Source organism: Pempheris klunzingeri, chromosome 10 (genome assembly GCF_042242105.1).
Source record: "Pempheris klunzingeri isolate RE-2024b chromosome 10, fPemKlu1.hap1, whole genome shotgun sequence".
In the NCBI taxonomy this organism is placed as follows: Eukaryota; Metazoa; Chordata; class Actinopteri; order Acropomatiformes; family Pempheridae; genus Pempheris; species Pempheris klunzingeri.
The window spans coordinates 23,875,274-23,902,639 of NC_092021.1; the positions used below are offsets into that span (position 1 = coordinate 23,875,274).

The 27,366-nt window shown below is 44.7% G+C and overlaps 1 protein-coding gene across 1 annotated transcript; it reads left to right on the forward strand.

Annotated features, from left to right (window-relative positions):
• The first annotated feature begins 342 nt into the window (after positions 1–342).
• On the forward strand, positions 343–10,658 carry ankrd50l (ankyrin repeat domain 50-like). The gene is made up of 4 exons (XM_070838313.1): positions 343–463; positions 563–1,158; positions 6,199–6,416; positions 7,068–10,658. Exons 2-4 carry the CDS (start codon positions 710–712, stop codon positions 10,610–10,612), a joined length of 4,212 nt encoding a protein of 1,403 aa, XP_070694414.1. The 5' UTR covers positions 343–463; positions 563–709; the 3' UTR covers positions 10,613–10,658.
• Positions 10,659–27,366: the final 16,708 nt, after the last annotated feature.

Here is a 27,366-nt window from a genome sequence, read left to right on the forward strand (position 1 = left end):
AAACCGGAGCGCACGAGAGACAGAGAGACTGAGAGAGAGACACAGAGAGAGAGAGAGAGAGAGGTGTGTGAGGTATGAATGGAGGGTTGGAAAGAGCTGAGGGCGTGAGAAAGGAAAACGGTATTTCATGCTAAAGCTGCTGTTTGGGACCAGTGGTTGAAATCTTAAGAGAAGCAGGACAGAAACAGAAGGGAGGGAAGACTGGAGCTGTAACTGAAAGACGGAGGGCGCCTCAGTCAGAGGAGAGGTGAGATACTGTGTCATATCTGTGAAAACATGCTGTCAGTTCCTCTCTTGACTCACTGCTTTTTTCCCTCTTTCTGATTCCTCACTGAACAGCTCCACGATTTCCAGATGAGGCGTGATGAACGGCGGTAACCATGGATCCTTCCCTTTGCCTTTGGTGTTTCTAAAAAGAGAAGCGTAAAGATCATCGGAAATCCAAAAAAAGGAAAATTAAAAGGTGAACCATTAGCTGACTTAACCTTTTCCCCTTAACACCTCAAGACCTGCAAGGGGGAAGACAGACACCGATAATAATCGCCTGATGCAACTCTTTCAGGAACTGACATTGTGAGAAAATACCCAGACGTTGCTCAGAGCTGTCATGAGGCAGAGGTGTCATCAGCTGCAGCTAAACCTAAAAGTCGGAGTACAATTACTGGAGGAGCATGGGACGTGGAGTTCAGAGCAGTGAGTCGTCCCCTGGATGTCAGACCCCCAGGACAAAATGAGCAGCAGTGGATATGGCAGCAGCTCCAGCTTGCTCCAGGGCCGGCGTTTCTACTGTCGGGAATGGGCCCTGGACAAGTTGCGTCGCTGCCTGGACACCCGCTCCGTGCCAGGACAGCCGCCCGGGCTGCTGGTGATGGGGGGCCCCGGCGCCGGGAAGACCGCCCTGTGCACTGAGGTGGTGTGGCCCACCTCGAATGCGGGGATGGCGGTCGGTATGGCGGCGCGCTGCCTGGCCTCGCACTTCTGCCAGAGGGAGGACCAGAGGAGTACGGTGCTGTGGAGGTTTGTCCTGGGCCTGGTGGAGCAGCTGAGGGCCTCTCCTCTCCTCTCTCCTGGGTACGAAGAGATCCTGAGCAGCCCGTCTGTCTCCTCTGCTCTGGAGCCTCTCGCCTGTCAAAGAGACCCCGATGGCACCTTCAAGAGGTTTGTGTCACTTTTGTTTTTTTCATTTTTGCTTTAATAACTTTAAAAACAAAGCGAGCATGTCATCGGCCCTCCGAAGAGGGCCGCTCTTTATCCAAAGGGAGTTTCAAGCTTGCCAAACGAGAGGAAAGTTAACAAAAAGTATAAAGCATGAACTCCATCCAGGCGCTCGGCGTGCGTGTGCATGTTCGTGAGCATTGCCAGCTCAACCCGGCAACATTTATGTGTGGCATCACATAATTTAAAATGATGATCATCATCATCGTTGATGAAAGCGAGAGCAGATGAGCAAAGTCGCACTAAACGTGTATCAGCAGGCGAAACCTGTAGTTTACCAGATTTAGTCAGAACGTTTAAACGTTGGATTTGGACGACGCCATTTTATACACAACAAAGAAAAAACACACTTCTGTCAGGTCGTTTCATCCATGAACAGAAAGTGTACCTTTTATCACATGAGTGGATATCAGACTACAACATGGCTACGTACAGTGTAACAGGAAATGTTTGCAAAATCAATCCAGTTGATGCTCGGCACAATGCACCATGTCGCACTAATGACTTGTTTGTGTGAACAACAATAAAAGAGAAGCTGATTTAGTTAGTTTGTATGTTGCCTGGAGTAAATAGGGCAAAATCATTTTGTAAAACAATAACATGAAAATGTGACATCGCTGTAATAAAACATCCTTTTACTGAATGCACAAAAAGATCCATGAAGGCTTTAAGCCTGCACCTGTTTTTCTTCTAAATGGAGGCGATTCTGTGCAGGTGTTTAGACTATCAACAGGAAGAAGAAGAGTTGCAAAGTGTGTAAATGTAAAACCATGTGGCTGTCACTGAAGCACAGCGAGTCCGTGGCAGTCACAGGAAAAACACTGCAGCAGCAATTCTTCCTCGTCTTATATTTATTTCTGCTCTCATAATGCGGCCCATTCACAGCGCGCACAATGGGCCTCGGGAGCGAATGAATGCTACAGTGTTATTTACGACACAACATCCTTTCAGAGAGAGGGGGGGGGGAAAAGAACAAAGAGGTGAAAAATGCCTCCAGTGACCATCTCAGCACCAGCCGGTGAAGTCACCCTCCTCTGCAGGACTTTTTCACTCTCCCCCGATGTGTTTACTCTGCGATGAGGCTGAGCACTTGTACACTCCTCCTGTGTTTGCTTACCTCTGGTGTAAAGTACCGAGCCAGATTCCACACTCCCCTCAGACCGGCTCGCAGCCAGCGGCTCTTTGTGTTTGTGGCTCTTGTGAGTGGGGGGGGGGAAAAAGTGGCTGCAGGCAAAAACGCTGCCACGTGAGAACTGCCGTTGACTTGCAGATGAAACATGGACTCGGATCGGCAGCGAAAGGGCAGGCGTGGGACGAGCGCCTTGAACCAGCTGGTCGCCGGCTGCACTCAGCAAGTCATTAACTCCACGCTGAACTTTCATGTGAAGCTGGCACACATGGTTTTACTGACAGTTTACAGCCAGCAGATGGATGGAAAAGTAGTTTAGCCTCAGAATTCATGCTCACATCTCATATGTGCCGTCCTATAATCCTGTGCTCGGCCCACTTAATCCTATCAGAGATAATTTATATGGTGCTTCTTGTTAGATCAGTAGCCTGTAGTGTCATGGCTGCTTATCTTGACCAGGGCAGTGTTGCAGTTGCAGGGTCAATGGGTCACCCTCAGACCTGCGTCCTGGACCATGTGGGCTGAATGGGCTGGAAATACTTAAGCAGCAATAAAATGCCGTTCCACTTCCTGCTGATCGTGTGCCCCGGTGAGGGAGTGTCGCTTTAATCAGATGACTAAAGCACACGGAGATACTGGATGATAAGCTTGTTGTAACCCAGGTGTAAGTGTCACCCGGGGCACGGTTCAAATCTGCTTTTAATTGCAGGATATTAAGGCTTGGTCTGTCTTTTATATTCCAAATTAGGCACTAGATTGACCGAGCGAGCCTCCCTCTAAAGAAATGTGTGACCATTAGTAATCTCCTGTATTGTTTTATACTCCTCATACACTACATCAGTCAGAAGAAATGTAACAACAACAATTAAAATTCATCATATAAAGCCAAATCAATAACCATGCCAGTGGTGGCACCACCTCTGCTGAGCACCTAAAGTACCTGTAAACAATGCAGCATCTCCTAATGAGTGGAACTAGTTAAAAAGGCCGTCATGTGAGGACAAATGTATTCATTTATGAACCTTTTAACTTCGGAGCTGCTGGTTAATTTATGCACAATTTCTTGACAGCAGCTCCAACAGTGCAGATTTGTTGAATGCATCATTAACCAAAGTCTAATCATTGCGGATGAGTAATTTATTTTTTTGGTGATGTTGAAAGCTCACGGCGTGCTCCCTACACGTATGTTAATCCTGAAGCTGACATTTTGTCGTTGACCTCAACACGTTTTACTTAATGACCCTGGAGCTTTTAGTTACTCATTCAGCCTCACAGGCTTCTGTTCTGGGTCATTCGCCAAGCGTTGGTAAACTGAATTTTTTTATGCGGCCATAACGCCTCTGTTTACGGATTTAATGACCTCTTCCCAGTGTTTTCTAAACACTTCAGGAGCCGTTTCCTTCCTGGCAGCAGCGTTTTCTGCTTTTACAAGACTGGAAACGTTGTTGATTTGCTATTATTAGGCACCAGAAGCACACGAACAGAATACCCACAGACTGTTGATTATTCTGAGGCTGAAAAGGTGCAGATCTTATTTTTCTGTACTTTTGTTTTCCTGCTATCAGTTTTAAAGAGCTCTCTTGGTGACTAAAGCTGACTGGACCTCGTGGACGTCCTTAAACACAGACATTAACATCAATAACAGCACACACACAAACACACACCCTGTATTTGTTGCAGGATAATTGGCTTGAGGGCAGCCTCTGTGTGACCCCTCATACCAGACTGTTGGCACAGGTTAATCACCGTTTGTCAGCTTTTAAAACATGTCTGTGGTACAACGCTGAATTAAACATTAAACTAAACTTCAGGGTTGTTAAATGTGGTTGCTGAGGATGGAGGTATTCCACCAATTACTGTGCATTAGATTTTGGTTTAGTTATGACATTTTAGGTATTAATTTAATAAAAAAAGAAGGTATATTGGTCCTATTGGATTTATTTCCATTGCAGGCCAGCAGCCGTCCATGTTTGACCCGAACAGAAGTAGAAACATTGAACTAAAAAACAAGATGGGAGGTATTTCTAGAAGCATAATAAAGATATAAAAGATATAATAATAATAAGAGTCTGCAGTCTGCTGAACGCTAATGTGCTCACAGTGAGATGAACCCGATTAGAGACAGCTCTAATCATTTCCACCATCTTAGTTTGGGGTGTCAGCATGCTAACATTAGCCTTAACTAGACTTAAAGTACAGCTGTAGCTAATGGGGAATATTATTTGCATGTATTATTTCATTAATTCAAGTAGTGAACAGATTCTGACCAGTTGACATTGCCAGGCCACTAACAAGCCTTAAAATGTAAGGTGGACGGTTCTAAAAGATCTTGTCTGTATCCACTTAATGGTAATGTGAGTAATCCAATAACCACTGCTTTCCAGCCCTACTGGTTAAACACAGACCTGGCTCTGCTTGGCTTTGTTTGGACACAGTGAACACAGGTTTCTATAATAACTAGACTTACTGTGCCGTTATCATAACATTATTATAGGGGTCTGTCGGCCGCAGTAGCCGTCTGGTAGCATCGACTTTGTTCCTAAGAAATCCTGCTTCCTTCACTTCATACAACTTGCAGTTGGATTATTTCATGCTCCTCATGTTGACTGCACTTTTGTTTCATTCCTCTCAGATAAACTAGCCCCAGGCCTCAAGTCTGGGCTCAGGAATGAGAGCCTGGGGTCCAAAAACCCTTTTCTAACTGTGCTCCCATGCTGGGTTCAAGTGTTTTGTTTATTTGTATATTCTTAATGTTTTAAGGTGTGTGAACCCCTTCAGGTTGGATCTCTGCATAAATAAATTATGCTTAAGTTTTTATTAACAATAAGTGAGGAGGTTTAAGCATCAGGAAATTAATACAGTCAGTGGAAGGGCCTCAGAAGGAGATAAATATGCTCGGCTATGTTGGGATTATGTGTGTGTGTGTGTGTGTGTGTGTGTGTGTGTGTGTTTATATCCTGTGTGTGTGTGTGTGTGTGCCCAGGGTGGAGCAGGAAATTTCAGAGGTTCCATTAACTTGAGTCACCGTCAGATCGCAGCAGGGTGTGGGTGCTGACTGGGCTCTTTGGAGGTTATTTACACTGTGGTTTAGCATTGTTTTACACTTTTACATCATATTCCAGTGTTTAATCACTTTAGAAGATACAATATTCAACATTTTTGTGCTGATTAACCCAGTGTTGTATTTCAGTGTTAAAGGTTCGAGGGTAAATCTATATAAGTAAAGAAGAGAGGGCCAAAATTTGAGTATACTGTTTGCTAATGTCAGCTTGTGGTGACGTCAGGTCTGGGTGAGCCTCTGTTCCACTAACCTCTGTAACTCAATCCAGCCTCTTATTCAACATCTCTGCATGTTCATGCTCACGTAGTGTGATCCTGGAGTATTACGTCCATAAGCTAAGACCGATTGCCATCCACTACAGCTGTTGCTCTGAGGAAGTGTAACCTTTTGGGATGCAAATAAAGTTAAATAAAGTTTACTCAGGTCCTATGAAACAACAACAACTACAAGCACTTTAGAAGCACTCACTTTTAAAGAGGATGTTTTTTTCTGCTTTGCACTTGCCTGAGAGGTTTGGTTAAAAAAAAAATAAATAAAAATCTAAATAAATATGCTTAAATAAGTGAAATGAAAAAAGGAATAGCTCAAAAGTGAAGTGGAATTGCCTCGGGTTATGGCAAACTATCTGCCTGCATAGCAATCGAATGATCTCATTTTCTGTAACTGATTTTACACGTGAAGGGTTTGACCTGCTGTGTGTATCTGAGACAGAAGAAAACATTCACCCTGTTACTGCCTCAGCCTTACATTTAATCCCTTCCCATGTGTCTGTCTCTACCTCACGTGTCCTCAGAGCAGTGTTGGGACCCCTGTTGGACCTTCCTCCTCCGGCCCAGACTCTGATGGTGTTGGTGGACTCCCTGGACGTAGGATATGGGGCGAGCGAAGGAGGCAGGAAGAGCGCCTCCATTGCAGATCTCCTGGCAGCCAATCAAAACCTGATGCCAAGCTGGCTGCTGCTTGTCTGCTCCGTCCGCCGTCACAACAAGGCAGTTGTTAAGATGTTCTCAGGTATGAAGAGAGAATAACTCCTCAATGAGCTTTGCACCTCAAGATATAATGTTAAATCTGTGTGGGGCCCAACAGGAATACAAACTAGCACAGTGGATATTGTGGCAGCTTCTGAAATCAGGGCTATTTAGTTGTCATACAATAAAAACCCAACAGTTTTCAAAATTACCATCAAGGCACACAGTGTTTCTCAGTTCTGTTGTTTGTTTGATTTCTTGCTTAATTTCTTGGAGATTTTACAAGTAATCTAGCAGCCAGTTTTTCATCATCCCCTTAATGATGATGTCTGTATTTTGTTGTAATTTCCTTGATTTTGATCCTTTGTTGTGATGCTTTATGATTATTATTTCAGGTGATATTAACATCTGGATTAAGCATGCATCAACTGACTTAAATCAGTGTGTGTAAATCAAAAGATGTACAGTCATGCCTTAGTAAGATGTGGATTAGCATCCATCCTTTTTATGTAACTCCTCTTTGAATCTTTGCCTCTGTAGCTCTGGTGCTAGCCTGAGTGCCTTGCTTACATGCTCCAGCTCAATATGCTAATTAGTGGTAGACACAGAGAGAGAAAAACCAAAATAACACAAAGTAGCACTAATGAAGTGCCAAAAAATTTGCATTGGGGTTAAAAAGATTTCTGTATTGTAGGTTTTCGCAAGCTCTGTCTGGACGATCTGCGGAAGCCCTCACCTGTCCGTGACGTGCAGCAGTACATCCTCTGCCGGCTGGATGAAGAAGCGTCACTTCGCCGTCAGCTCACCCCTGACACGGCTGACATGCTGAATCTGCTGCACATTAAGAGCGGCGGCTGCTTTCTGTTCCTCGAGCGTGTGCTGGATGGTGTGGCTGGTGCACTGGTGGGCCTCCGGGAGATCCGGGACATCCCCGGGACTCTCAATGGACTTTACCTGTGGTTGTGCCAGAGACTGTTCCCCCGGGGGCTCTTTGTCTACGTCAGGCCTCTGCTCAATGTCCTCTTGGCTGCCTCGAGGCCGCTCACGGCCCAGCAGCTGTTCGCGGCGGTCTGGACACATGACACCTTGCTCAGCCCTCAGGACTTCCAGAATAAGCTCCGAACCCTCTCTCCGCTCCTGATTGATGGCCCTGGGGGCACCAAACTGCTTTTTCATGCCAGCTTTGCTGAGTGGCTGATGGATGTTAAGTACTGTACACAGAAGTACCTGTGTAGTAGAACAGAGGGTCACAGCATGCTTGCTATGGCTCTGACTTTGCAGGGACCCCATCTGGACATTGAGGACACTTGCCAGCTAGCCACACATTTAGTTTGTTCAGGTCACCATAAAAATAACCCCTCATTACTGGCACTGTGGATGTTGTGGGCAGATGTGCCTGCTCTTTCTCCTAACAGCAGTAGCTCCCTCACCCATCCCTCTGTTCTGGCCAGTCAGGAGGTCCTTCAGCTGTTAATGAGGAGCGGACTCGTCTCTCAAGCCTGTTTTTCAAATGCAGACCCAAGTGCTGGAATGCATTGTATAGGGGAAGAGGGAACAAATTTACATCATGCATTTGAAAGGGAGGTGTCTGTAAAGAAGCTGTTAGACAGTGGATTGTCTTTAAAAGAGTCTGGTTCTACAGATGGACAGACCTTGCTTGCCAGTGCAGCCCACGAGGGCTCCGCAAATGTAGTCGAACTTCTCCTGACACACGGATCGAATCCACTGGACAGTGATAATCAGGGTCAAACACCACTGACTTTGGCTTCCAGGCAGGGTCACGTCGAAGTGTTGTCTGTGCTCCTGGAATGGGCCAAGAGCCAGGAGCCAGACACCACCGTGCAGATGATGGAGCACGTCGACAACGAAGGCTGGACAGCCCTGCGCGCTGCAGCTTGGGGAGGACACAACGAGGCTGTCCGGCTGCTGCTGGATGCGGGAGCAGATGTGGATGGATGCGACACCGAGGGCCGGACCGCACTCAGAGCTGCTGCATGGGGGGGTCATGACGAAATAGTCCTGACCCTGCTGGAGTACGGGGCACAGGTCGACAAAGCTGACAGCAAGGGCCGCACGCCACTTATCGCTGCTGCCTACATGGGACATCATGAAGCTGTGGAGATATTTCTGGACCACAAAGCAGAAGTTGACTTAGCTGATGGAGATGGGCGCACTGCTCTGTCAGTCGCTGCCCTCTGTGTCCCTACAGCGGCAGGGATCAAAGGTTATGGTGAGGTAGTAAGTCTGTTACTGGAGCGTGGAGCAAACCCAGGACACCGAGACCATGATGGAATGACACCGTTGCTTCTTGCAGCCTATGAGGGTCATGACGACGTTGTTGAGCTTCTCTTAGAAGCTGGTGCTGACGTAGATGAGACGGCTGGACCTGATGGCAACATCCCTGCTGCAGCAGCTGTTACTGCCCTGCTGGCGGCTGCAGCGATGGGTCACATGAAGACAGTGTCACGGCTGCTGTTCTGGGGAGCGGCTGTGGATGCCATTGACTGTGAGGGCAGGACGGCACTCTGCCTGGCTGCAGCCAGAGGCAGTATTGAGGTTGTCCGCGCCCTGCTGGACCGAGGCCTGGACGAGAACCACAAGGATGATCTCGGCTGGACTCCACTGCATGCTGCTGCCTGTGAAGGCCATCGGGCCGTGTGCGCTGCTCTGACAGAGCGAGGCAGCATGGCACGTGTCGGAGAGATGGACATTGAGGGACGCACCCCTCTCATACTGGCTGCCCAGGAGGGCCACTGGAGCACTGTCAGGTTGTTATTGGACAGACGCTCTCCCATTGACCACAGGGCGTACGATGGACATTCTGCCTTGAGTGCTGCCCTCCTTGAGGGCCATGCTGAGGTTGCAGAGCTGCTTATGAGGCGAGGGGCTGATACCGACGTCAGGGACGCAGAGGGAAGACCTCTGCTCTACCTCCTGGTGTTGGAGGGTCATCTTGAAATGGCTGCTCTCCTCATAGAGAAAGGAGGAGTGCCCTTGGAGTCCCGGGACTCTGAAGGCCGCACGGCGCTTCATGTGGCTTCTTGGCAGGGATGTGTGGAGATGGTGGACGTACTTTTAAAGCACGGGGCAAATCCCAATGCACAGGATACAGAAGGGAGGCCACCGATGCATTCAGTGGCTTGGACAGGACATGCTGAGGTAGGACGTCATCTCCTCGAAGCCGGTGGTGTCAGTATTGACCTTGCTTGCCACCAGGGGGCAACAGCTCTTAGCATTGCTGCTCAGGAGGGACATGCTAACATTGTTGCAATGCTTCTGGAAAGAGGTGCAAATCCCGATCACATGGATAAATACGGCCGTAGTCCAGTCAAGGTGGCTGGGAAACACAGGCATTTTAACATTGTCAGGCTCCTGGAGAGCTATGGAGCCAAGCCATATGTAAGTCTGTTGCCTAACTGTAGTACTTTCTCCCCTGCAAAACCCAACAAGAACGTCTCCTCAGGCATCTCGGCGAGTAATGGAGGTGAAGTCACAGCCACTGCCTCCTCCTCCTCAGTATCGTCTCCTGGCTCCACCGCAGAACGGTTCCACTCCATGCAGAGCTCCCAGGCCTCATCTACCTGCCACTCGCTGGCCACGGTGCAAACAGTCCCAGCTGACAGCCTCAGCTTTATTCAGCAGATCCAACAGCACTCACTGCCCCGCAGTCGTAGCCGTCCCTCCACCCTCCCCCCGCCAGGGAGTTCAGGCATGGGTAGCCTCCATGGAAGTAGCCAGAGGCATCCCAAAGGGAGCCCACCTCCCACGGTTTGCACAGTCACTGCCATGGTGCACAACTGCAAGCTGCCTCAGAAAGGCTTGTCGTCTGGACTAGAATATCACGACAAAATGAACAAACAAAACTCCAACTTAATAAAAGCAGACAGGACTACTTATGCTGGTGGTAAATGGCACTCAGTCATGGCTTCCCTGGGGATAATGCCGGGGCAAGACAACCCTGCTGTTGGTGCTAAAAACAGGGAGAGTCCTCCCCTGGGCTACCCGTACAGGCTACAGAGCCCACTTCAAGGGGAAGCTTGGGATTCTCCCCCCCAGAAGAACATTTTGTCACCTGCCTGCTACAGTTTCACCCCAGTCCCTCCTTGTAGTGCCTTGCCAGAGGACGTTATGGTCACTATGACAACCACCGACCCGCAGCTTAATCTGAAACAGGCCATCAAACTTCAGTTCGAGGGTCCCACCAGTGCAGCCTTATACAAGAGAGAGACGCCCCTGTGACTGATGCTGCAGTTACTAGTGCTACACTTTACCCACAATTTAGAGAAAGTAATTCATCAAACAAAACTGCCAAATATTCTGTTTCCAGCGTCTTCAATGTAAGGATTTGTTGCTTTTCTTTGTTTTATGTAAAGTTAAATTAATATATTAGGGCTCAGTCATTTTAGTTATTTTGGAAAAAAAAATACCTGACATACTGACTGATGATGGAAATAAGTTACTTCATGTTGCCAAAACAAAAGTAGTTGTCTTAAAACATTCACAGAAGTTTTTCATTCAGGTTTTAATTCTCATGACAACGTCTTTGTTTTAGCCATAGTTGGACATTTCTGCAGTTCAAGGAGAGCCGGTGGTTTTCATGGTGTACAGTGACTTTCCTGGTTCAGATGACGGAGGAAGCGATGCCTTTCTCCACCAGCCCCACTTCAGAAAAACCAGAGGAAGAATGAACTGAATGACACGAAAGCGCACATTCCTGCCTTTCCGCTGCCTGTTGTGTGTGTGTGTGTTGAGCAGAGCTCTCACAGGGCGAGATCACGCTTATTCATTCGAAGTGCACAACATCACTGTGTTCATTTTCAACTTGGAGGACTGGGGACTTTATTAGCTCTACGATCAATAACACCCTTATTAAGGAACACAAGTACCTAGGTTGGATTATGTTTTAAATATTTCTTATGCTGGTAAAGATCCCTTTGTTTCAGAGCGACTTTAAGCTTGTGGCCTTGATCTTTATTGAGATTTCCTTTAAACTGGTCTACATCCTCCATAGGTCCAACTATTTGCAGAAAAGCAAGCCCACCAAAGCCTGACCCAGTGTGGGGTTTTTGATACGAACTATAAGACACAGCCAAGTTTACTGAACCAACTCGCTCGGCTCGCTGGCAGTGTGTCTGCAAACGAGCAGGAAGGAGATTGAATATTGGACCATAAAAGCTGAGGGTGGATGTGGGAGGGTTGTTAATTCCAACTTGTACATGGCCTAAAGAAATTTCTAGGTCTTTATCATTTTTATTGGATTAATATTTAATCACATTCATTCATTAAAATGGCAAACTCTGCCATAAAATTGTCTACCTCTGCTCTGTCTGCGTATTTGTGAGTGTGTGTGTGTGTGAGTGTTGAATTTCAAGCGCTGCAGTGCTAAATGTCACAAATGGCCTCTGATGTTTTAGCATCATGTAGTGATGAAAGTCTTGCAGCGGGCTGATGGTTGGCCTCCCGGGATTATAAAACCAAGCCTGTTTGGACAATTTTGAAACTGAAGAAAGGAGAGTTCATCCTCCATCTTCCATCCTATGCTGTGTTTGTTAAACTTTTTAGGTATTTGGACCTTGGTAACAACATTTCTTCACTTTATTTCCATATTTACTTGCATGAAAATGCAGAGTTGTGTTCTGCTTGATGTCAGTATGAGCTCTTTTGTCCCTAACGAAGGTCTAGTCCCTGACGGGTTTCATTATTTAGCACTTTCATTGGAAGTGCACAGAGCCTTTCTGTCCCCAATGAAAGCAATGAGTGCAAAGAAAATAAAAATGAAATGCAGAGTTTGGACAAACAAGAGTATTGAAACTAAATTTACAGTCATAACTTTTCAGTGACTTGCACAGAATCTTTAGCCCAAGAAATTGAATTGTTCACCCAGTTATACTCACATGACCAGATACTCGTTCTGAGCAGGTAAATCTCTCCTTGGTCACCTTCAACTCTCTGTGACGACTTATTCTGTGTTTCACTGTAGAGAGCTTAATGCTTAGAGCGTAATGTAATGTAGAGGGTTTATTTTGTCTGTTTGTCTGAAGAATGTCTTTCTTCAAAGTTAAATGTGCATGTCCTGCCTTATTAGAAATTTGAATAACTCGTCATTATAACTCAGTTATTTAGTTAATGATCAGTTAAAATTCCACAGGAGTCCTACCAAGCTGTATTTTAATGTGAACAAATTATTTCTAATTTTTTCTGTCCTGTACTGTAACGGGTACCCATTTAGACTAGAATATGAATAGAAACCCCCAAGGAAACGTTTAGTTTTCCAGGAAGACTAACGACAGAGCTGCTCTATAAGAAAGCGACGCTTAATGGACCAGGAAATAACCCAGATGTGTGGTGTGACTTCAGCTCTCTGTCGCCAGGCACACGTGCTGTCACTGATGTACTGTATGTTTCTGCTTCTGTTGTCAGACAACTGCACATAAGAGTCGGAGGCAGAATATTTCAGTTTGATGCGCTGAATCCTCAGACGTGTCTCAAGGAGATTGACAGCCACATCAGGGTTTTGACAAAAGCTCTTTTTCCCCTTTTTGTCCCACTGTGAAGAGCATTTTGAAAAGCTTGGTTTTCAGTGGTGGAGAATATCAGCATGATGTGGCACAAAGGTCAACTAAGAGAAAAAGATGCACTTTGAAAAAGAATACATTGGTGAAGAGGAGAGCTTACTGTACTCGATTTTAGTGACTTTTCCACACAGTCTTCTCTTCACACTCAACTTGGTGACAGCTGTATTGATGGTTTTTAGGGACGAGCTAGAAATCTTTAATCTCTCTGGAAGAACCTACACAAAGTCTGCACACTCGTTAACAGTGTAAGTAAGAAATGTGCAAAACCAAACTTGATATTTGTGCAGAGGATCACATGTTTGGTGTGTGCACACATGTACAGAGAGCGTCTGTGGTGCTATGAGCCTCTTATACAATGCAAATTTACTTTTATGTTGTGCTTGGGAGCCCAGTCATCTCCGTAATTTGTCCTCCAAGGTTATTTTCATATAAATGAAGCAATCTGTAATTTAAAGAATTCTTGCTGCTAACAGACAATTTGAACACGTATAAAGTTTATTTGAAAAGTGCCTTTACTTCGGATTTGAAGACGTCTCTAATGCGCTGGATGGTAAGTGAGGTAAGTTATATTGTAGCATGCAAACTATAAGTTTTCAATGAAAAATAAGAGCTGACTAGGGAGCTAAGCAAGTGAAAGGGTGAAGAGAGCGCTGGTTGAAGTGGGACAATGGGTTCGCCGACGGGGGAACAGGAAAGCTTGATGACAGGATGACCAGCTGGCTAGGAAACAAGAGGGCTACTTGCATGGAGAACAATGGAGGAACAGGATAGTTCATCAGTTCGGAAACAGCTGATGGGAAACAGGTGGACCCGCTGACCGGGGAACAGGAAGATTTAGGAGATGATGTTCACAGTGAAAAGAGCAGACGACTGACCCCAGACAGAAACAAGCTGGGATCAAGTTCAGCTCCAGAGAGCCACGTTGGGCCTTAGTGGTAAAATACAGCGGTGTGCTTTCTGTGCACATCACCCAAGGCCTTTTTCCTAGAGTATGATTTTATTTCATTTTTTTAAAGCTGGATTTTAACTTTTCTCAGGAACAAATCAGAGACTGTGTATCGTAATAATAACTTAAGTAGCCCAGAGGCAACCCGGCCTCTGTCAGCCAAAAGGGTGCCGACAGTTTTTCACTCTGTTTGTTATTCAGTGTAAAAACACATTTTTCATCTCATCTAATTAGTGCAGTTTAATCCACTGTGTCTGCTGTGGCCACTGTTGAATGTACGTAAACTAAATATAACTGTGCAGTATAAACCAGGAGGTTTTGGAGGAAGAAGACTAATTAATTCAGTGCTGTTTTGTTGAAACTGTAGCCAGCAGCTGTTTTGAGAGGACAACAATGCAGACGACCAACTCTTTTTTTTTTTTTTTTTTGTTTTGTTTGAGGGTCAGAAGGAGGATTTTAAAGAGAGGACACAACTGGTTAGCTTAGAGTCCCATCATGACAATGGCTGTTTTACATAAGACTGCATGGTAATGGTCATGAGATGTTTGCCCTGTATTTATATGACTGCGTGCAGAAAGCTGAAAGAACGTGTGCACAGATCTGCAGCGAGGCCGGCGTGACTCTCTCAGATGTGCAGGAAATGTACTTAAAATGCAAACAAAGCTCGTAGGCTGTTCTTCACTTGGCTACAGATGAGAGTAAGTAGGTGTTGAACCCAAGAGGTTCCTCGCTCAGCTGTTTCTCAGCAAGTTAATTTTGAGGCGGCATGAAGACTAATTGTTGTTTGTGAACTGCAAAGTGTTTTCCCACCATTGCAAGAGATGCCTTAATGTACTAAATGTCAAATACTGCTAACGTGGCATGAAATATGATAAATAATCAGACTCTCCACTCTGTGAACGAATTAGATTTGACCCATTCTATAAATACATTTGTAGATGCAGTTTTTATATGTGGCAATACTCAGATGACCCCACAGACTAATTAATTGTAATATTTATCAGATGCTCCAAAGGGCATTTAATTGCTACAATAGAGATTGTGACATGTTTAAGTTATTTATTTATGTTCTGGCTTCCAGAAATGTAATTTTGCCCACACACCTGATAATAAAACTTAAAATAGCAGAAATAATTAGATTTTTTTTGTGGTATGAGTCAAAACGAGCCGCAGAAGAAAAAGATCACAATAAATAAACAAAATTGAAGCCAACATTTTTTTTTGTTTTTATTTAATTCTCTGGTAACAAGCAAGTCATCACAGGAATAAACACAACTAAAGCATGAAAACACCCTGCTGAGGTATCAGGTCTGTTTTGATATCCATTATTGATAGCTGTCTATCGATAGATAGGAGGTCATGGGGAGGGAGGGAGGAGCTGGAGCCAATACCAGCTGACACTGACGGAGAGGAGGGATGCACTCAGAGACATTCAACCATTCACACCAACAGGCCTTTCACAGTCACCAATTAACCCGACCTGTATGTGAGAAAAGGCTCCAGCTGGCCTACGAGAGCATGGGAACATTTAGGATGTGGCCCGATCTGCAGAAGAGCACTTCAATCGCACACATTAATAAAACTAGCAATACCACAAAAATCCTCATGACAAGTAAAAGCGTATCATTAAAAACTGTACTTATAGAATAGAAAAGGTATTTGCATTTCAAAAGTAAAAGCAAACTAAAGCATTATGTTATATTGTTGGAACATATTTCAAGTTTTGAGGATTTTTATACTCTTAAATCAGGTGAATGTTTGCTCCTAAACTCTGTCCATTTACAAAACTGACTAGATAATGTCAGAAATACATTAATGAAGCTAAAACAAGGCTGATGTACAAGCTTTTTATTACCTGACAACAATTTTATCTCCGATGGAATGTAAAATCAAGCTGTCAGATAAATGTAGAGGGATAAAAGGCACAAAACAAAACTTAAGAAAGTATCTTAAAAATGGAATAGTAGTAAAGTAACATTACTGCAAATCTCCTGTACTTGTAAATGTACCTAATAACATCATATAATAACTTTATCTCCAATAAACAGACACGTTTCACAGAAGAGAATCTGGATGAGAGTCTGGTTTCACTGCTGATGATTCACCTTCCCCGTACGTTCTGGCACCAGCGTATGCACGTTAAATACAGAATCCATCAAAGAGCGATGCGTGTACATGACAGACAAAAGCAGGGGGAGTGGGCGGACTGAAAAAAAAGCTCCCCTCACTGTCAGTAAAGATCAGGGAGAGCGTGAAAAGTTGTAGAATTTGTGGGAATTACTGAAGCCAATCGTGACAAGGTCCCATTGAAACCTTGAAACCATTCTTATTTGAACACATCAAAACAAAAATGCCACACTGGAAAAGAAAGTAATCTCTGCCTCTTCACTTAGAAACTCTGCTTTTTACCTGGAAAAAAAAAAAATATGGTAGTGGATGTGTGTTCACTCACATTTGTGTTGGATCTTGCTGAATTTATTAAATCCATACACGGTAAACAGTGTTCAAAGTGGTTTTGTTGAGTGCTAATCTCTGCAGGTTAGCAGCTGTGGGTGAAACATTCTGGGTAAAATGAAAAGCAATGCACACATAGATTGTACAAACTATTATTAAACTATATTCTCTATATTTCTATTAAAATCTAGAAACTATATTCAGCAAGCAGTAAGCAGTTGTGCTGGATCCTGAACTCTTAAGAGCAGCAGATTAACACTACTCTCAGTGCTGTGTTTGCTCAGCGTAGCACCAGCTGGTCTGTACCTCTGTAGCTTCGCATCGAGCCTTTAGCTTACAGATCTTTATGGTGCAGCTACACCAAACACTCGAACATCATTTGTAAGTTTAAATGCTGTTGGGTTGTAGTTGAAGTTTACTGTATCAGCACAAGACTGACTGACTGTTCAGCAGTACGTTTACACAAATTAGTTTTTTTCTAAATAAATACACACAAGGTCTCAGCTGTGGCTGGTTATCTTGCCACTGTTTTCTTTAAAGGTCCCATATTCTGCTCATTTTCAAGTTCACTCTTGTATTTGGTCCTTCCAGAACAGGTTTACATGATTTAATGTTCAGGGAACATGTTATTTTCCTAAAGGCAGACGTGGCTGCTGCTGCAGCTGTTTTCAGCCTCTGTCTTCACGCTCCGTTTCAGAAAAACAGAAAAGTCTACATGCTTTGCTCTCACCTTCGACATCTTCATGTTACCAGGAGCCAACAGTGAGGCGGACTCAGGAGGTCTTCAGTGGGCGGGGACAGTCGACCTTGTTGAAGGGTCACGTGGTGCGCAGGTCCGCTTATGACATCGTAAAGGGAGTAAAATCTAAACGGTGTGTTTTCACAGAGATTTACAGACACACAGAGCGAATGGTCTTCTCTCACAGTTAAATGGTCTCCAGGCACACCAGGGACACATATTTACTCTGAAAAGACATTAAAAACTGCATTTTGCATAATATGAGACCTTTAAACAATGCGTATCTTTACACATCAACCCAGTCTCTCTGGTCCTAGGCTGCTTTGTACTGGTATATCTTAATGCAGTGGTGCATGCTGTCAGACACAACTAGCTGGCCCTCCGGTAGCAGGGTCAGACCACGTGGACTACTCAAGCCCTGGGTTACTATGGGCCACCCCACTCCCTGTGCTGGGTATAACAGGACTCTGTGCTGCTCCCCCCAGTCTGCCACCAGCACATTACCATCTGTGTCTATACAGATGCCCCAGGGGCAGGCCAGGACCGGCCCCATGCCCGCACAGACACCCAGAACTCTCACTGTGTTCCAGCCTGGCTCCAACACTTTGATGCAAGGCACACGACCTGTTTCATTGCCCCTTTCAGACACTGCTATCATGCCTGAGCTCAAGCAAGCCGCCACTAAGTAGGGCCGGTGGAATCCGGTCACCACTGTGCGCTCGAGGCGGGAGCCCGTCTTGGGTTCGAGCTTTAAGGCAATAAGGGTACCTTTCCGGATATCGGCTACCAAGAACTCATCCAGCCTGGTTACGGTCACACCCCTGGGAGCCTCAAGTTCATCCTTTGCAGAGCCCATCCCCGACCCTCCAAAGGTCTGGAGCAAACGGCCGTGCCGGCTGAACACGAGCAGGGCTCGCTCAGCTGCACAGCTTATTGCAATCAAACCCTTAGCATTGACAGCAATGTCAAAGTAGTTCCGACAGCGTCTGGTGGAGCCGTCCGAGGTTGGGGAGGTCACTTGCTGGAGGACATTCCCTCGAGGGTCAGTCACCTGTATCAAAGTTTGAATTTGGTTTTAACATCAGTTCATTTGCTGTAGTGTTCATACTGTGTCAGAAAGATGTTTAAGACAACACATACCTGAACACGTGCATTTCCACAGTCCACTACAAAGAGCTGGCCCTGTGGTGTGGCATGGATGCCGCTTGGCAGAGTAAGATCAGCCCGACCTGAACCCTGCTTCCCAAACTGCCTGATCAGATGGACCTCTCTGGGGTTGAACACTTTCGGGAACAGGTCTCCCTCCTCTTCCAGCTCCATAAGGGCTGGCTCTCCTGTCTCTCCTCTGCCTCTCCTTGGCTCTTGAGAGGAACCATCTATGACAGACATGGATAAAGACCGGGCCACCAGGTGTTGTTTTGAGCCAGACACTGAGATTTTCTTTTGTGGCTGGTGCAGAATATTATGACTTCTATACGTAGGGTATGAGAGGGTTTGTCCCACGTCAGAGACCTTAGCCCCCCTGCTGAGAGTCGGAGAAGTTGAGGTGGAGCTTGACGTAGAGTTCCTACACTTCACCCTCCAGACTCCTACGTGCTCATTCGTCCCGCCACTAATCAACGGGCGTGTCTTGGGGGTCAAATCCACTGCAGACTTTGACAGACGGCAATTGTAGTTTAAAGATCCTCTGTTCGTGGTGTAGTCATGAGATGGGCTCACAATGAAAGTATAGCTGGAGTCGAGGCTGTCTGCTGGGGATGGTGCTCGGCCAGAGTCGCCATGGGTCCCTAAAGAGTGTTCATCAGAGGACTGGCTGAGGCAAGAGTGAGGTCGGCCCCTGGAGGTGAGGTCTAGGCAGCTCTGGCTGGTCAGATGCTCTCTTGGAGTCATCCTGGGAGATGTTAGCGCACTGTTGCCGTACTTCAAAAGTCTAGTATTGAAATCTTGACTTGCTTTTCCTCTGTCTCCCTCCTGACTGTCTAAACTCAAGCGGTGTCTGAGCCTAGCATGCTCCCGTCTTCGTTCAGGTGAGGGGGACGCCTTCCTACCAGAGACCACAGTAAGAGACTTCCTCTGATTCCTGGGTGAGTAGTGTTTTCCATTACTATTCACCTTGTGCGCCTGCTCCTTGCCTTCAGTATCCATGTTTCTAAGTGCCGTAGGGACAGCCAGAAATACGTCCTCCCGCTGTGGTTGAAATGAGGCCGAATCCATCTCCTCATCCTGGGAAGACTCCCAATCAGACTGTTCACACTTTGGAAGCCAGCGGCATATCTTTGTCGAGGAGAGCTTTTGTTCCTCCTCTGACTCCAGATCACTGCGGGTAGAGAGGCTGATCTTTCTGATAACCCTGCCTGTCGGTGAGCTCAACCCCTGGCCGAGGGTGCTCTTCTCTCCACCAGCACTTTGGTGGGATGCGTCTTCGCACTGCATCTCCTGTGAATGGAGAGCACACCGCTGCCCATGTGGCCCACAACCTCCGACATGCAGGCACAGGCTTTGTTCTTGCACGCGAGTATCTCCGAAGGCGAAGGCGTTAGGTTGGGAGCTGGGTTTGAAGTTCACTTTCTTTAGAGAAACTGAAATTTCCCAGGGCTGTAGGAACTCTGAAACCTCCTTCAGCAGCAGGTTCTGGTTTTGCCCACTTTCATCCAGGCCTGACTGCTGACCCAGCTCCTGAATCCGCTGCTGAAGTTGATCCAGTTTACGGAGCCTTTGCTCCAGCAGGGATTGGCTCACTCGTGCTGCTGCCATGTTCTCCCTCTGGACCTGCTCCAGACGCTGCTGAGTGTCCCGATGATCCTGCTCCACCCTTTCAATCAGGCGCCGCTCTTCCCTGCGTGCTCCCAGGATGGCCCGCTCTACACCCCGCTTCACAGACTCCGTCTCAGTTACTTGACGCTCTTGTAGGCGACGCAGCTCTGCCCGTGCCTGGGTGAGGTCATACTGCGCCTGTGTTGCCCAGCATGGAGGGGACTGAGGCGGGAGAGCAGGGGAAGGACCGTCTGACTGACAGTCGGGACTGAGGCTGTGGGCTGGGGTAGGGGAGGTGGGATTGCTGCCCAGATGAGTTCCCACAAACATCATGACGGACGGATGGATCTTTATTTATTTGCTAGCATCCAAATTGAATTCCTGCAGAGAGACATAATAAAAGTAATGTCAAATAATTCACATTTAGAGTTGTATTAGTATTAGTTGTATTACTAGTCTGAAATTAAATGCTATTCATGTCTATAGTTTGCAAGTGATTTCATGTTCTGCTCCTCAAATGTATAAAGTATATACATGTAACACTGATATATAGCCCATTTAATATAGCTTTATATAGACCTGTGTACCTGTGCCAACTATTGTGGTAGTGACATCCAAATATAAAACATGAAAATGACTAATCAGATGTGATTTTCTGCATGGGGGAATGTGTGACAGACACTTGGTCAAAGACTGTAGTTTACCCAATCTGGCACACTCTAATTCAGCCTGGCAAAGGCAACTGAGCAAACACTTCTTTTTTCCACTATTTACACCAGGTCTTTTATTAGAGCTATTTCTGTGCTGCCAAGTGAAAAGATGCTTACGGAAAGGTGACACAGCTATGAGGGAAGGCCATAAGTGAGACGAGGCTGTGGGCAGGAAACAGTAGCATAGAGGAGGAATAAAGTTTTGAGTTCTGCACTGAGAAACCCATTAGCATTTCAAATGGCGGCAGACAGCCAGAAGCAGCTAGAGAAAGGGCGAGAGTGGGAGGTAAAGAGACAGCCCGAATGTCAATATAACTATACACCCCAGAACTGTAAATAGACCCCACTTTGATATTTTATTCATGAGGAGAACAAAGTGATGTGGCGAACTGGCATTGAAAGATGTCTGTCCTCTGTGTGATGTATTGTGATAATACTGGAACCCCGGGGAGCCATCATATAATAAACAGAAAGAAGTGTTCTCACCGGGAACCCAAGAGGGAACTTATAGCCCCAAACAACATTTGAACAAATATACAAGTCAAATAAAAAGACGGCAAGCTACTTTAACATATACGTACTGTGACTCAAATTAAGAAATATCTATTTGAGTTAAGAAGAATAATGATTATATTTTTAGTAGTTCACAGTTTTAATTAGTCAGTGGTTTGGACATAAGTATAGAAACATTAGCTCACACAGACCCGTTCTTAAGTGGCCCAGACCGGACGGTAAACCACATCGTCATTTATATTTGCCTCGGTTTGTTTCTCATAGCTGCAGCAAACTAAAGAAGAAAATAAGTCACAGCTGGTCAGTGTGGTGTAAATGCTATCATTAGAAACCACAAACAAATATTACATTTTACAAGAGCTGGACAATATGAGGAGGTTATATAGAAGTACTCTGTTTAAAAGATCATCACTGTGTGACTTAATTTTGAGTCCCACATATACTGTACTGCACTATTTCCTCCTGATTGGGGAACATTTCCTAAAAAGTGCAGTGCCCAGCTGTTTCAGGAAATTACTGAGCATATTTTAAAAATGAAGTTTTCTTATTTTTAGATTCAGGTCTTCAGCAGAAAACAACAGGTTTGAGTCAGGATGATGACATCTCAAACTTTGAGAACATTTTTGTTGACTTGTACTTGGTGAAAAATGCAGAACTTTAACAAGCACTGGACTGATTTCTTTTCATTATTTATTTATCTGTTTATTTATGTATTTTGTGGTGCAGCTACTTGTATTGAGGAATCGCCAGCAGCAGTGAAGTTATTTATGTCGGAGGGAGGCGACAGGTGTATCTGAGGCTGCCGTCTCTTTGTGTCACAGAGCAGGTTTCCACTCACATTATTACCAAACTACATTATAGATGAGGAGCGTCCAGTTGCTCATCTTGTGAGTGCTGCTGGGTAACTGGGTCACATCAGGAGGAAAAAAAAGTCACTGAGCCAAACCAGTGTTACAACGTGTTTGTCTGGAAAAATAACACTTTGGAAGTTATCAAAAGATTGTAATAACACTGCAAAACTGTAATACTGACAAAAAAAATGACTTTTTTCACATGTTGATTTTCACACAATCCAGAAATTAAACCAAGAAGCTCTGTACTTTCTGATAAATCGATTGAAACCTGATTTTGCAGAGTGATGAAAAACACAAACCCGTTGTTGTGTCTTACCTGTGTGCAGCTACCAGCTCTGCTGAGGCCCCATGCTTTGCTTCTTCTTCAGCACATCTCTCAGCTCCCTCACTTTTCCCACCCAACCTCTCGCCCTCCCTTCGTGCCGTTATCCCTCTTGTTGGCTGTTGCTAGGAGACCGCCAAGCCGTCTCCAGTTTCCTCTGTATGCAAACTCGGGATGTGCGTCCGTAATTGGCATTTTCTTGGTCTTCAAGCTGTGCCTCTTTATGCTTAACTCGCAGTCTTGCCGCGTGTTTAAGAGAATATCTCTTAAAATGAGAGAGTCAGAGTGGGGAGCAAATTCATTCAAAGCACAAACCACCCAGACGGACGCTTGGTGATGCTGTGAAATGCACCTATGAGCTTTTGTGTAGATGTGCTGTGTGATGCAACCGCATGGAAGTGTTCCTGCTAAGGTTAATATCCTCGGCCATCTGCATTAAACATTGGTTTTATAGGGTCTGTTGGTCAGTTCTGGGTTTGAGGCAGCTCTTTTTTGCATGGACTTCATAGGCTGTCAGCCATGAGTCTGTGTTTTACTGGAGACATTATCTGCAGACTATTTTCTACTTTATCAGATTTGTTGCTGATTTATTCCCTGTTGATTATTAACAGTGACCAGTTCTACGTGTCTTACTGCAAGTAACGATCATTATTATCACTTAATCTCCTAATTATTTTCATGGTTACTGATTTGGTCGGTAAAAATGTTAGAAAATGGTGAAAGAAGTTTGTCAGACTAACAGTCCAAAACCCAAAGATATTAAATATTTAAGGATAGAAAACAAAGAAATGCAGCAAATTCTCACATAAGAGAAACTAAAATATGACTTTTTCTTTAACATGCCTTAAAACAGTCGTATGTAATCGATTACTCCACTGGTTGTTCATCATCCAGCATCAGTGCTGCTGTGACTCATTAACATACAGACACCCGTCTGTTACTTCTGCACCGACTTGAGCTGCTTCGGCGGTTAAAACATGAACCCGCTTTAGTTTCTGGTTGCCTGGACACTGATGCATTCATCACTCTGCTGTTTTCTTCTCCATCTCTTCACCACTAACAGAGGAGGAGTATAAAGGTGATGGGAACTATTAGTTTGTCACCACATGACTGGTGCCGAGACGTCATTATCTTCATTTATTATACACTTTGCTTTCGTTACCTTTCTGCGTAACTGCAGTGGAAGATTCACCGAGATCAGAAACCTGGTTCAGGTGTAGCGAGGTGCCGTATCTTGGTTTCTATCAGAGATCCTGGGCTTTCTTTCTCCAGGCCTCTGAAACCAGGATGTGTAAACATACACGGAGAAATTGACACCAGTGTGCCCAATTAAATTTTTGAGCACGTTTGGTTGCTTACGAGCAGCATCCCAGCATGGATAAATAATAAATCAGCACTGCTTAGTATTAATGCAATGACGTATTTGTGTTTTCCAGTCTTTCCTCCCAGAACTTCCCAACCTGTGTTTCAGCCTTGAGGCATCTCCAGAGGAAAAGAAAAGTAAAGTTTCCAATTTTCATAGTTTTTCTGTTTAAATTCTGAATGGTTTAAACTTTTCAGGCCTCGAGCTAAAGAAGGAAGAAAATCCCTCTTCGGTTGAACTCAATACTTCGATGCACGAGCCAAAAAGGTTGCGAACCACCGTTTTACCACACTGGAGAGATGAGTTCACACGGCCACAAGACAACAAAGAAAGGACACCAGGACAAATGCGATATTGCTAGGCAAAGAATTTATAAATTAATAAAAACATTCCCTTTGTAGTGTTCTTATGACAGCTTTTTCCCACTTTGTATTTTTGTCCTTTTTTTCTAATGATTTCAAAATATAGAAAAATATTTCTGACAACATTCATCATTACATTATTTTTTAGCTTGATTTTCACTCTGTCCTGTTGGTTATTTCACATACCTCTGCATTTCTGACCCATTGCTTTTTACAGTATTTACACATTAAATCAGTCAACGTCATCTTTCATGTTCAAACAGGGAGGGAGGGAGGGAGGGAGGGGTCGGGGGACACCAGAGCTTGTTTTGCATAGATCACAGGGAAGAAAAAACCAAAAAAAAAAATCAGTCAAGGGGTGAAAAGCCGAAGCTTTTCAAAGCAAAAGGAAACGTGAGAAGATGCTGTACATCCCGTGATAAACATTACAAATCAACATCACATGAAAAGTCAAAATTTCAAACATGGCACAAAGTTAACATGATGTGTTAAAGAGATCAGATGTGAAAATAAATTCTAAGCAGCAGCTGAGTCCCTTCAGATGAACTGTGTGGTTGGAAAAAAAAAAAAAAAAAAAAAAACTAATTCCCCACACCTGCAGGAGTTGTGATGCTCACCCAGTCAAAATCACCGGCAGAAATAAAAACTGTTCACCTGAAGTGTGGAAGCTTCATCCGGCCCACAGCTCTGCGAGGCGAAGCTCAGCTGCTTGAAAGGTTTTTGTTTTTTTTTAACTCTCTTTTGCTATAATTCTGATTTAAATGACAGCCAGTGGCAGGTGAACACTTTGGCTTGCTGTTTGCGTTTCCCCTTGAACGTACAAAACAAGGACGCTCAAAACATTTCTGATTTTAGTCCCAACTAAACAAGAGTGAATCTGAAAAATGCAGTTTTTAACTCAGTGACAGATCAATTGTAGTGCTCAAGTACGTTTGTCTGAAACAAACAGAAGAAGAAGAAAAAAAAAAGAGTCTGTTACATAACATCTTCTGAAGCTTAGCTTTGGGTTTACCACTCACCACCATCTTTGTCAGTTCACAGAGGCAGAAAATAGAAATTTGAGGTGTTGAGGTGCAACAAAGATAGAAACCACCACAGCTGAGACGCCCATTTATCAAGCCAACACATTCACAACGTAAGACTCGTTATGGTAAATGGTTACATATATTTAGCTAATTTTACGTGAGTTCATTAATTTGGTTTCTTCTTTACAAGTAGATTTTTTTGGTGACTGTCTCTGGTGGTCGTTAAAGGTTCTGCAGTTAGATGTTTCTGCGTTAGCTTCAGCACCCAGCTGTGGTAGTTCCTGCCCTGTAAGAAACACTAAAATCCCTTTCCCACATGTAGAGAATTTAAGTCAGTATTTTAAACAGGTTGTCCCCCTGTCCGCGATCCCTCATGGTGTCTTTACAGCTCGCGTCTCTACCAGCGAAGGAAGCCGATTGCTGCCATTCGTTCTGGTGAAATATGAAAAACATCCATAAAGCTAAACAATCCATCACAGTAGCCATGAACCAAGTGTCAAGCTCCCTGTTTCACTTCACTGCCTGTGAGTTCTCCATATCAGCGCTGCACTACATTTAGATCCGCTTACAGTCCGGCATCTGACAACTCCAGGAAGAAGTCAGAGTCCCCGATGGGAAATAATCCCTGACAAAATCACCCTGTTGCACATTTTTACACGTCTGTGTCTTCGTATTCTTAAGAATGATATACAACTACATATTGAGATAACAGTACAAACAGTAAGCAGTGAGAAATGACTAGGGGAAGTGTCGACAGGTGTACATGGGCTGGGAAAATATTCAGTCGCAGAGGACCAATGCCAACAATTTAAGATTTGCACGTCAGAGTCACTGAGCAGCTCCCTTTTTTTAAACTAGTGCCTAGAAACACCTTGTCCTGTCCAATAAGCTTCCATTTGCAAAAATCTCCTTTTTAAATAGGGGCAAATCTGGTTAATTACCAGTTAATCTATTTATTTTCATAGGTTTGGCCATCAGTTGTATCATCTGACAACTTGGTGAGTACAGTTTTATCATAATGGTTTCCCTCCTCTAACATTTGGCCACGTTACTTTTACTGTAACTGAATTACACGAGGCGTTGGCACCTTCTTTGTGGGGTTATTCGAAAGCACTTTCAGCATTTTAAAAGTGCCACATGAATAAGGTTTATTCCAGCGTTCAGATTGTGACCATGAAACTGTCAGACACAGATTGTCTTTGGTGTCCACAAACGTACCACAGAAACTGAAACTGATTAGTCACCAGGTGACTGACTGAGCGGGACGGTAAAATGCTCATCGCTCACTCGAACTACGACCTCTCTTTAACAGAACCGTTTGTAAAAATATTGGAGTCAAAAAGCACAATCTTGAGTGTAACAGTAGAGGAGCCTGGTGAGGAGCGAGGCCCTCTGGAGACATTAACGCTGCTCTGAACACGTGGACGCACAGCAGACTAGGCGAGCAGATGAACGGACGGATGGCAGTGGATAAAACACAGAAATGATTTCTCAAACACTGTGATTGGCCAAGAGCAAACATTCAGTGTGAAACGTGTTCTCGTTGCCGTCTCTGATCTCTGCAGGCACCAGGATGACTCACTAATCGCTAAAACCTACTGCATGGAGGCTAATTTAAGCTTAGCACTATTGCACAAACCAAAGAAAACTTACTCTACACTACTCAGTTATCGTTTAATTAGAAACCCGGCCTTAATTGGCATGCAGAAACTCTTAACTAACAGTATTTCAAAAACAAACTGTGTTACGAAATGTGTCTAGAAATTCCATAGAAAAGTGTTACAGCAGTAATGACGTACTACATTTACAAACGTGGCGGCCATGGCTATGACTCCGACACGCTTGAGCAAGCCTCAACTTGTCGGAGGAAGATGAAAAAAGTTGTGTGGTGTTCAGTTTCAAAGATTAAGACTTTGCAGGATGGCAGGCTTGAGAGAGAGAATGGCTAGTATGTGCAGAAAGTCTAATTATCTCACAAAACGCTGAGTCATAGGTGGATCTTGCCTTGCAGTCGTACAGCTAATGCTTCATTTTACAAGTTCTGCACAATGTTCTCATAATTTCCTGGGAAAGAACTTGAAAATAATTGAGAAATTGTGGACCTGTAAAAAAATCACCATCTTACAAACCAAACTACCAACACACACCATTCAAAGCCTCAAAAAGGAAAACGTGGACAGTTATTTTTGTCTTGGCAAAACCTTTTAACACTGTGTGGCTGCGACTTCATTCAACCTCAGACACAAGGAAATAAATTAAATGCCGATCACAACACTGGCACCGACTCCTCCTCATCCTCATCCTCACGTACACATTTTATCTTGGTACCTAACAATGACATGAGGAGATAGTAGCTGTCACGCTAACAAAAAAGGG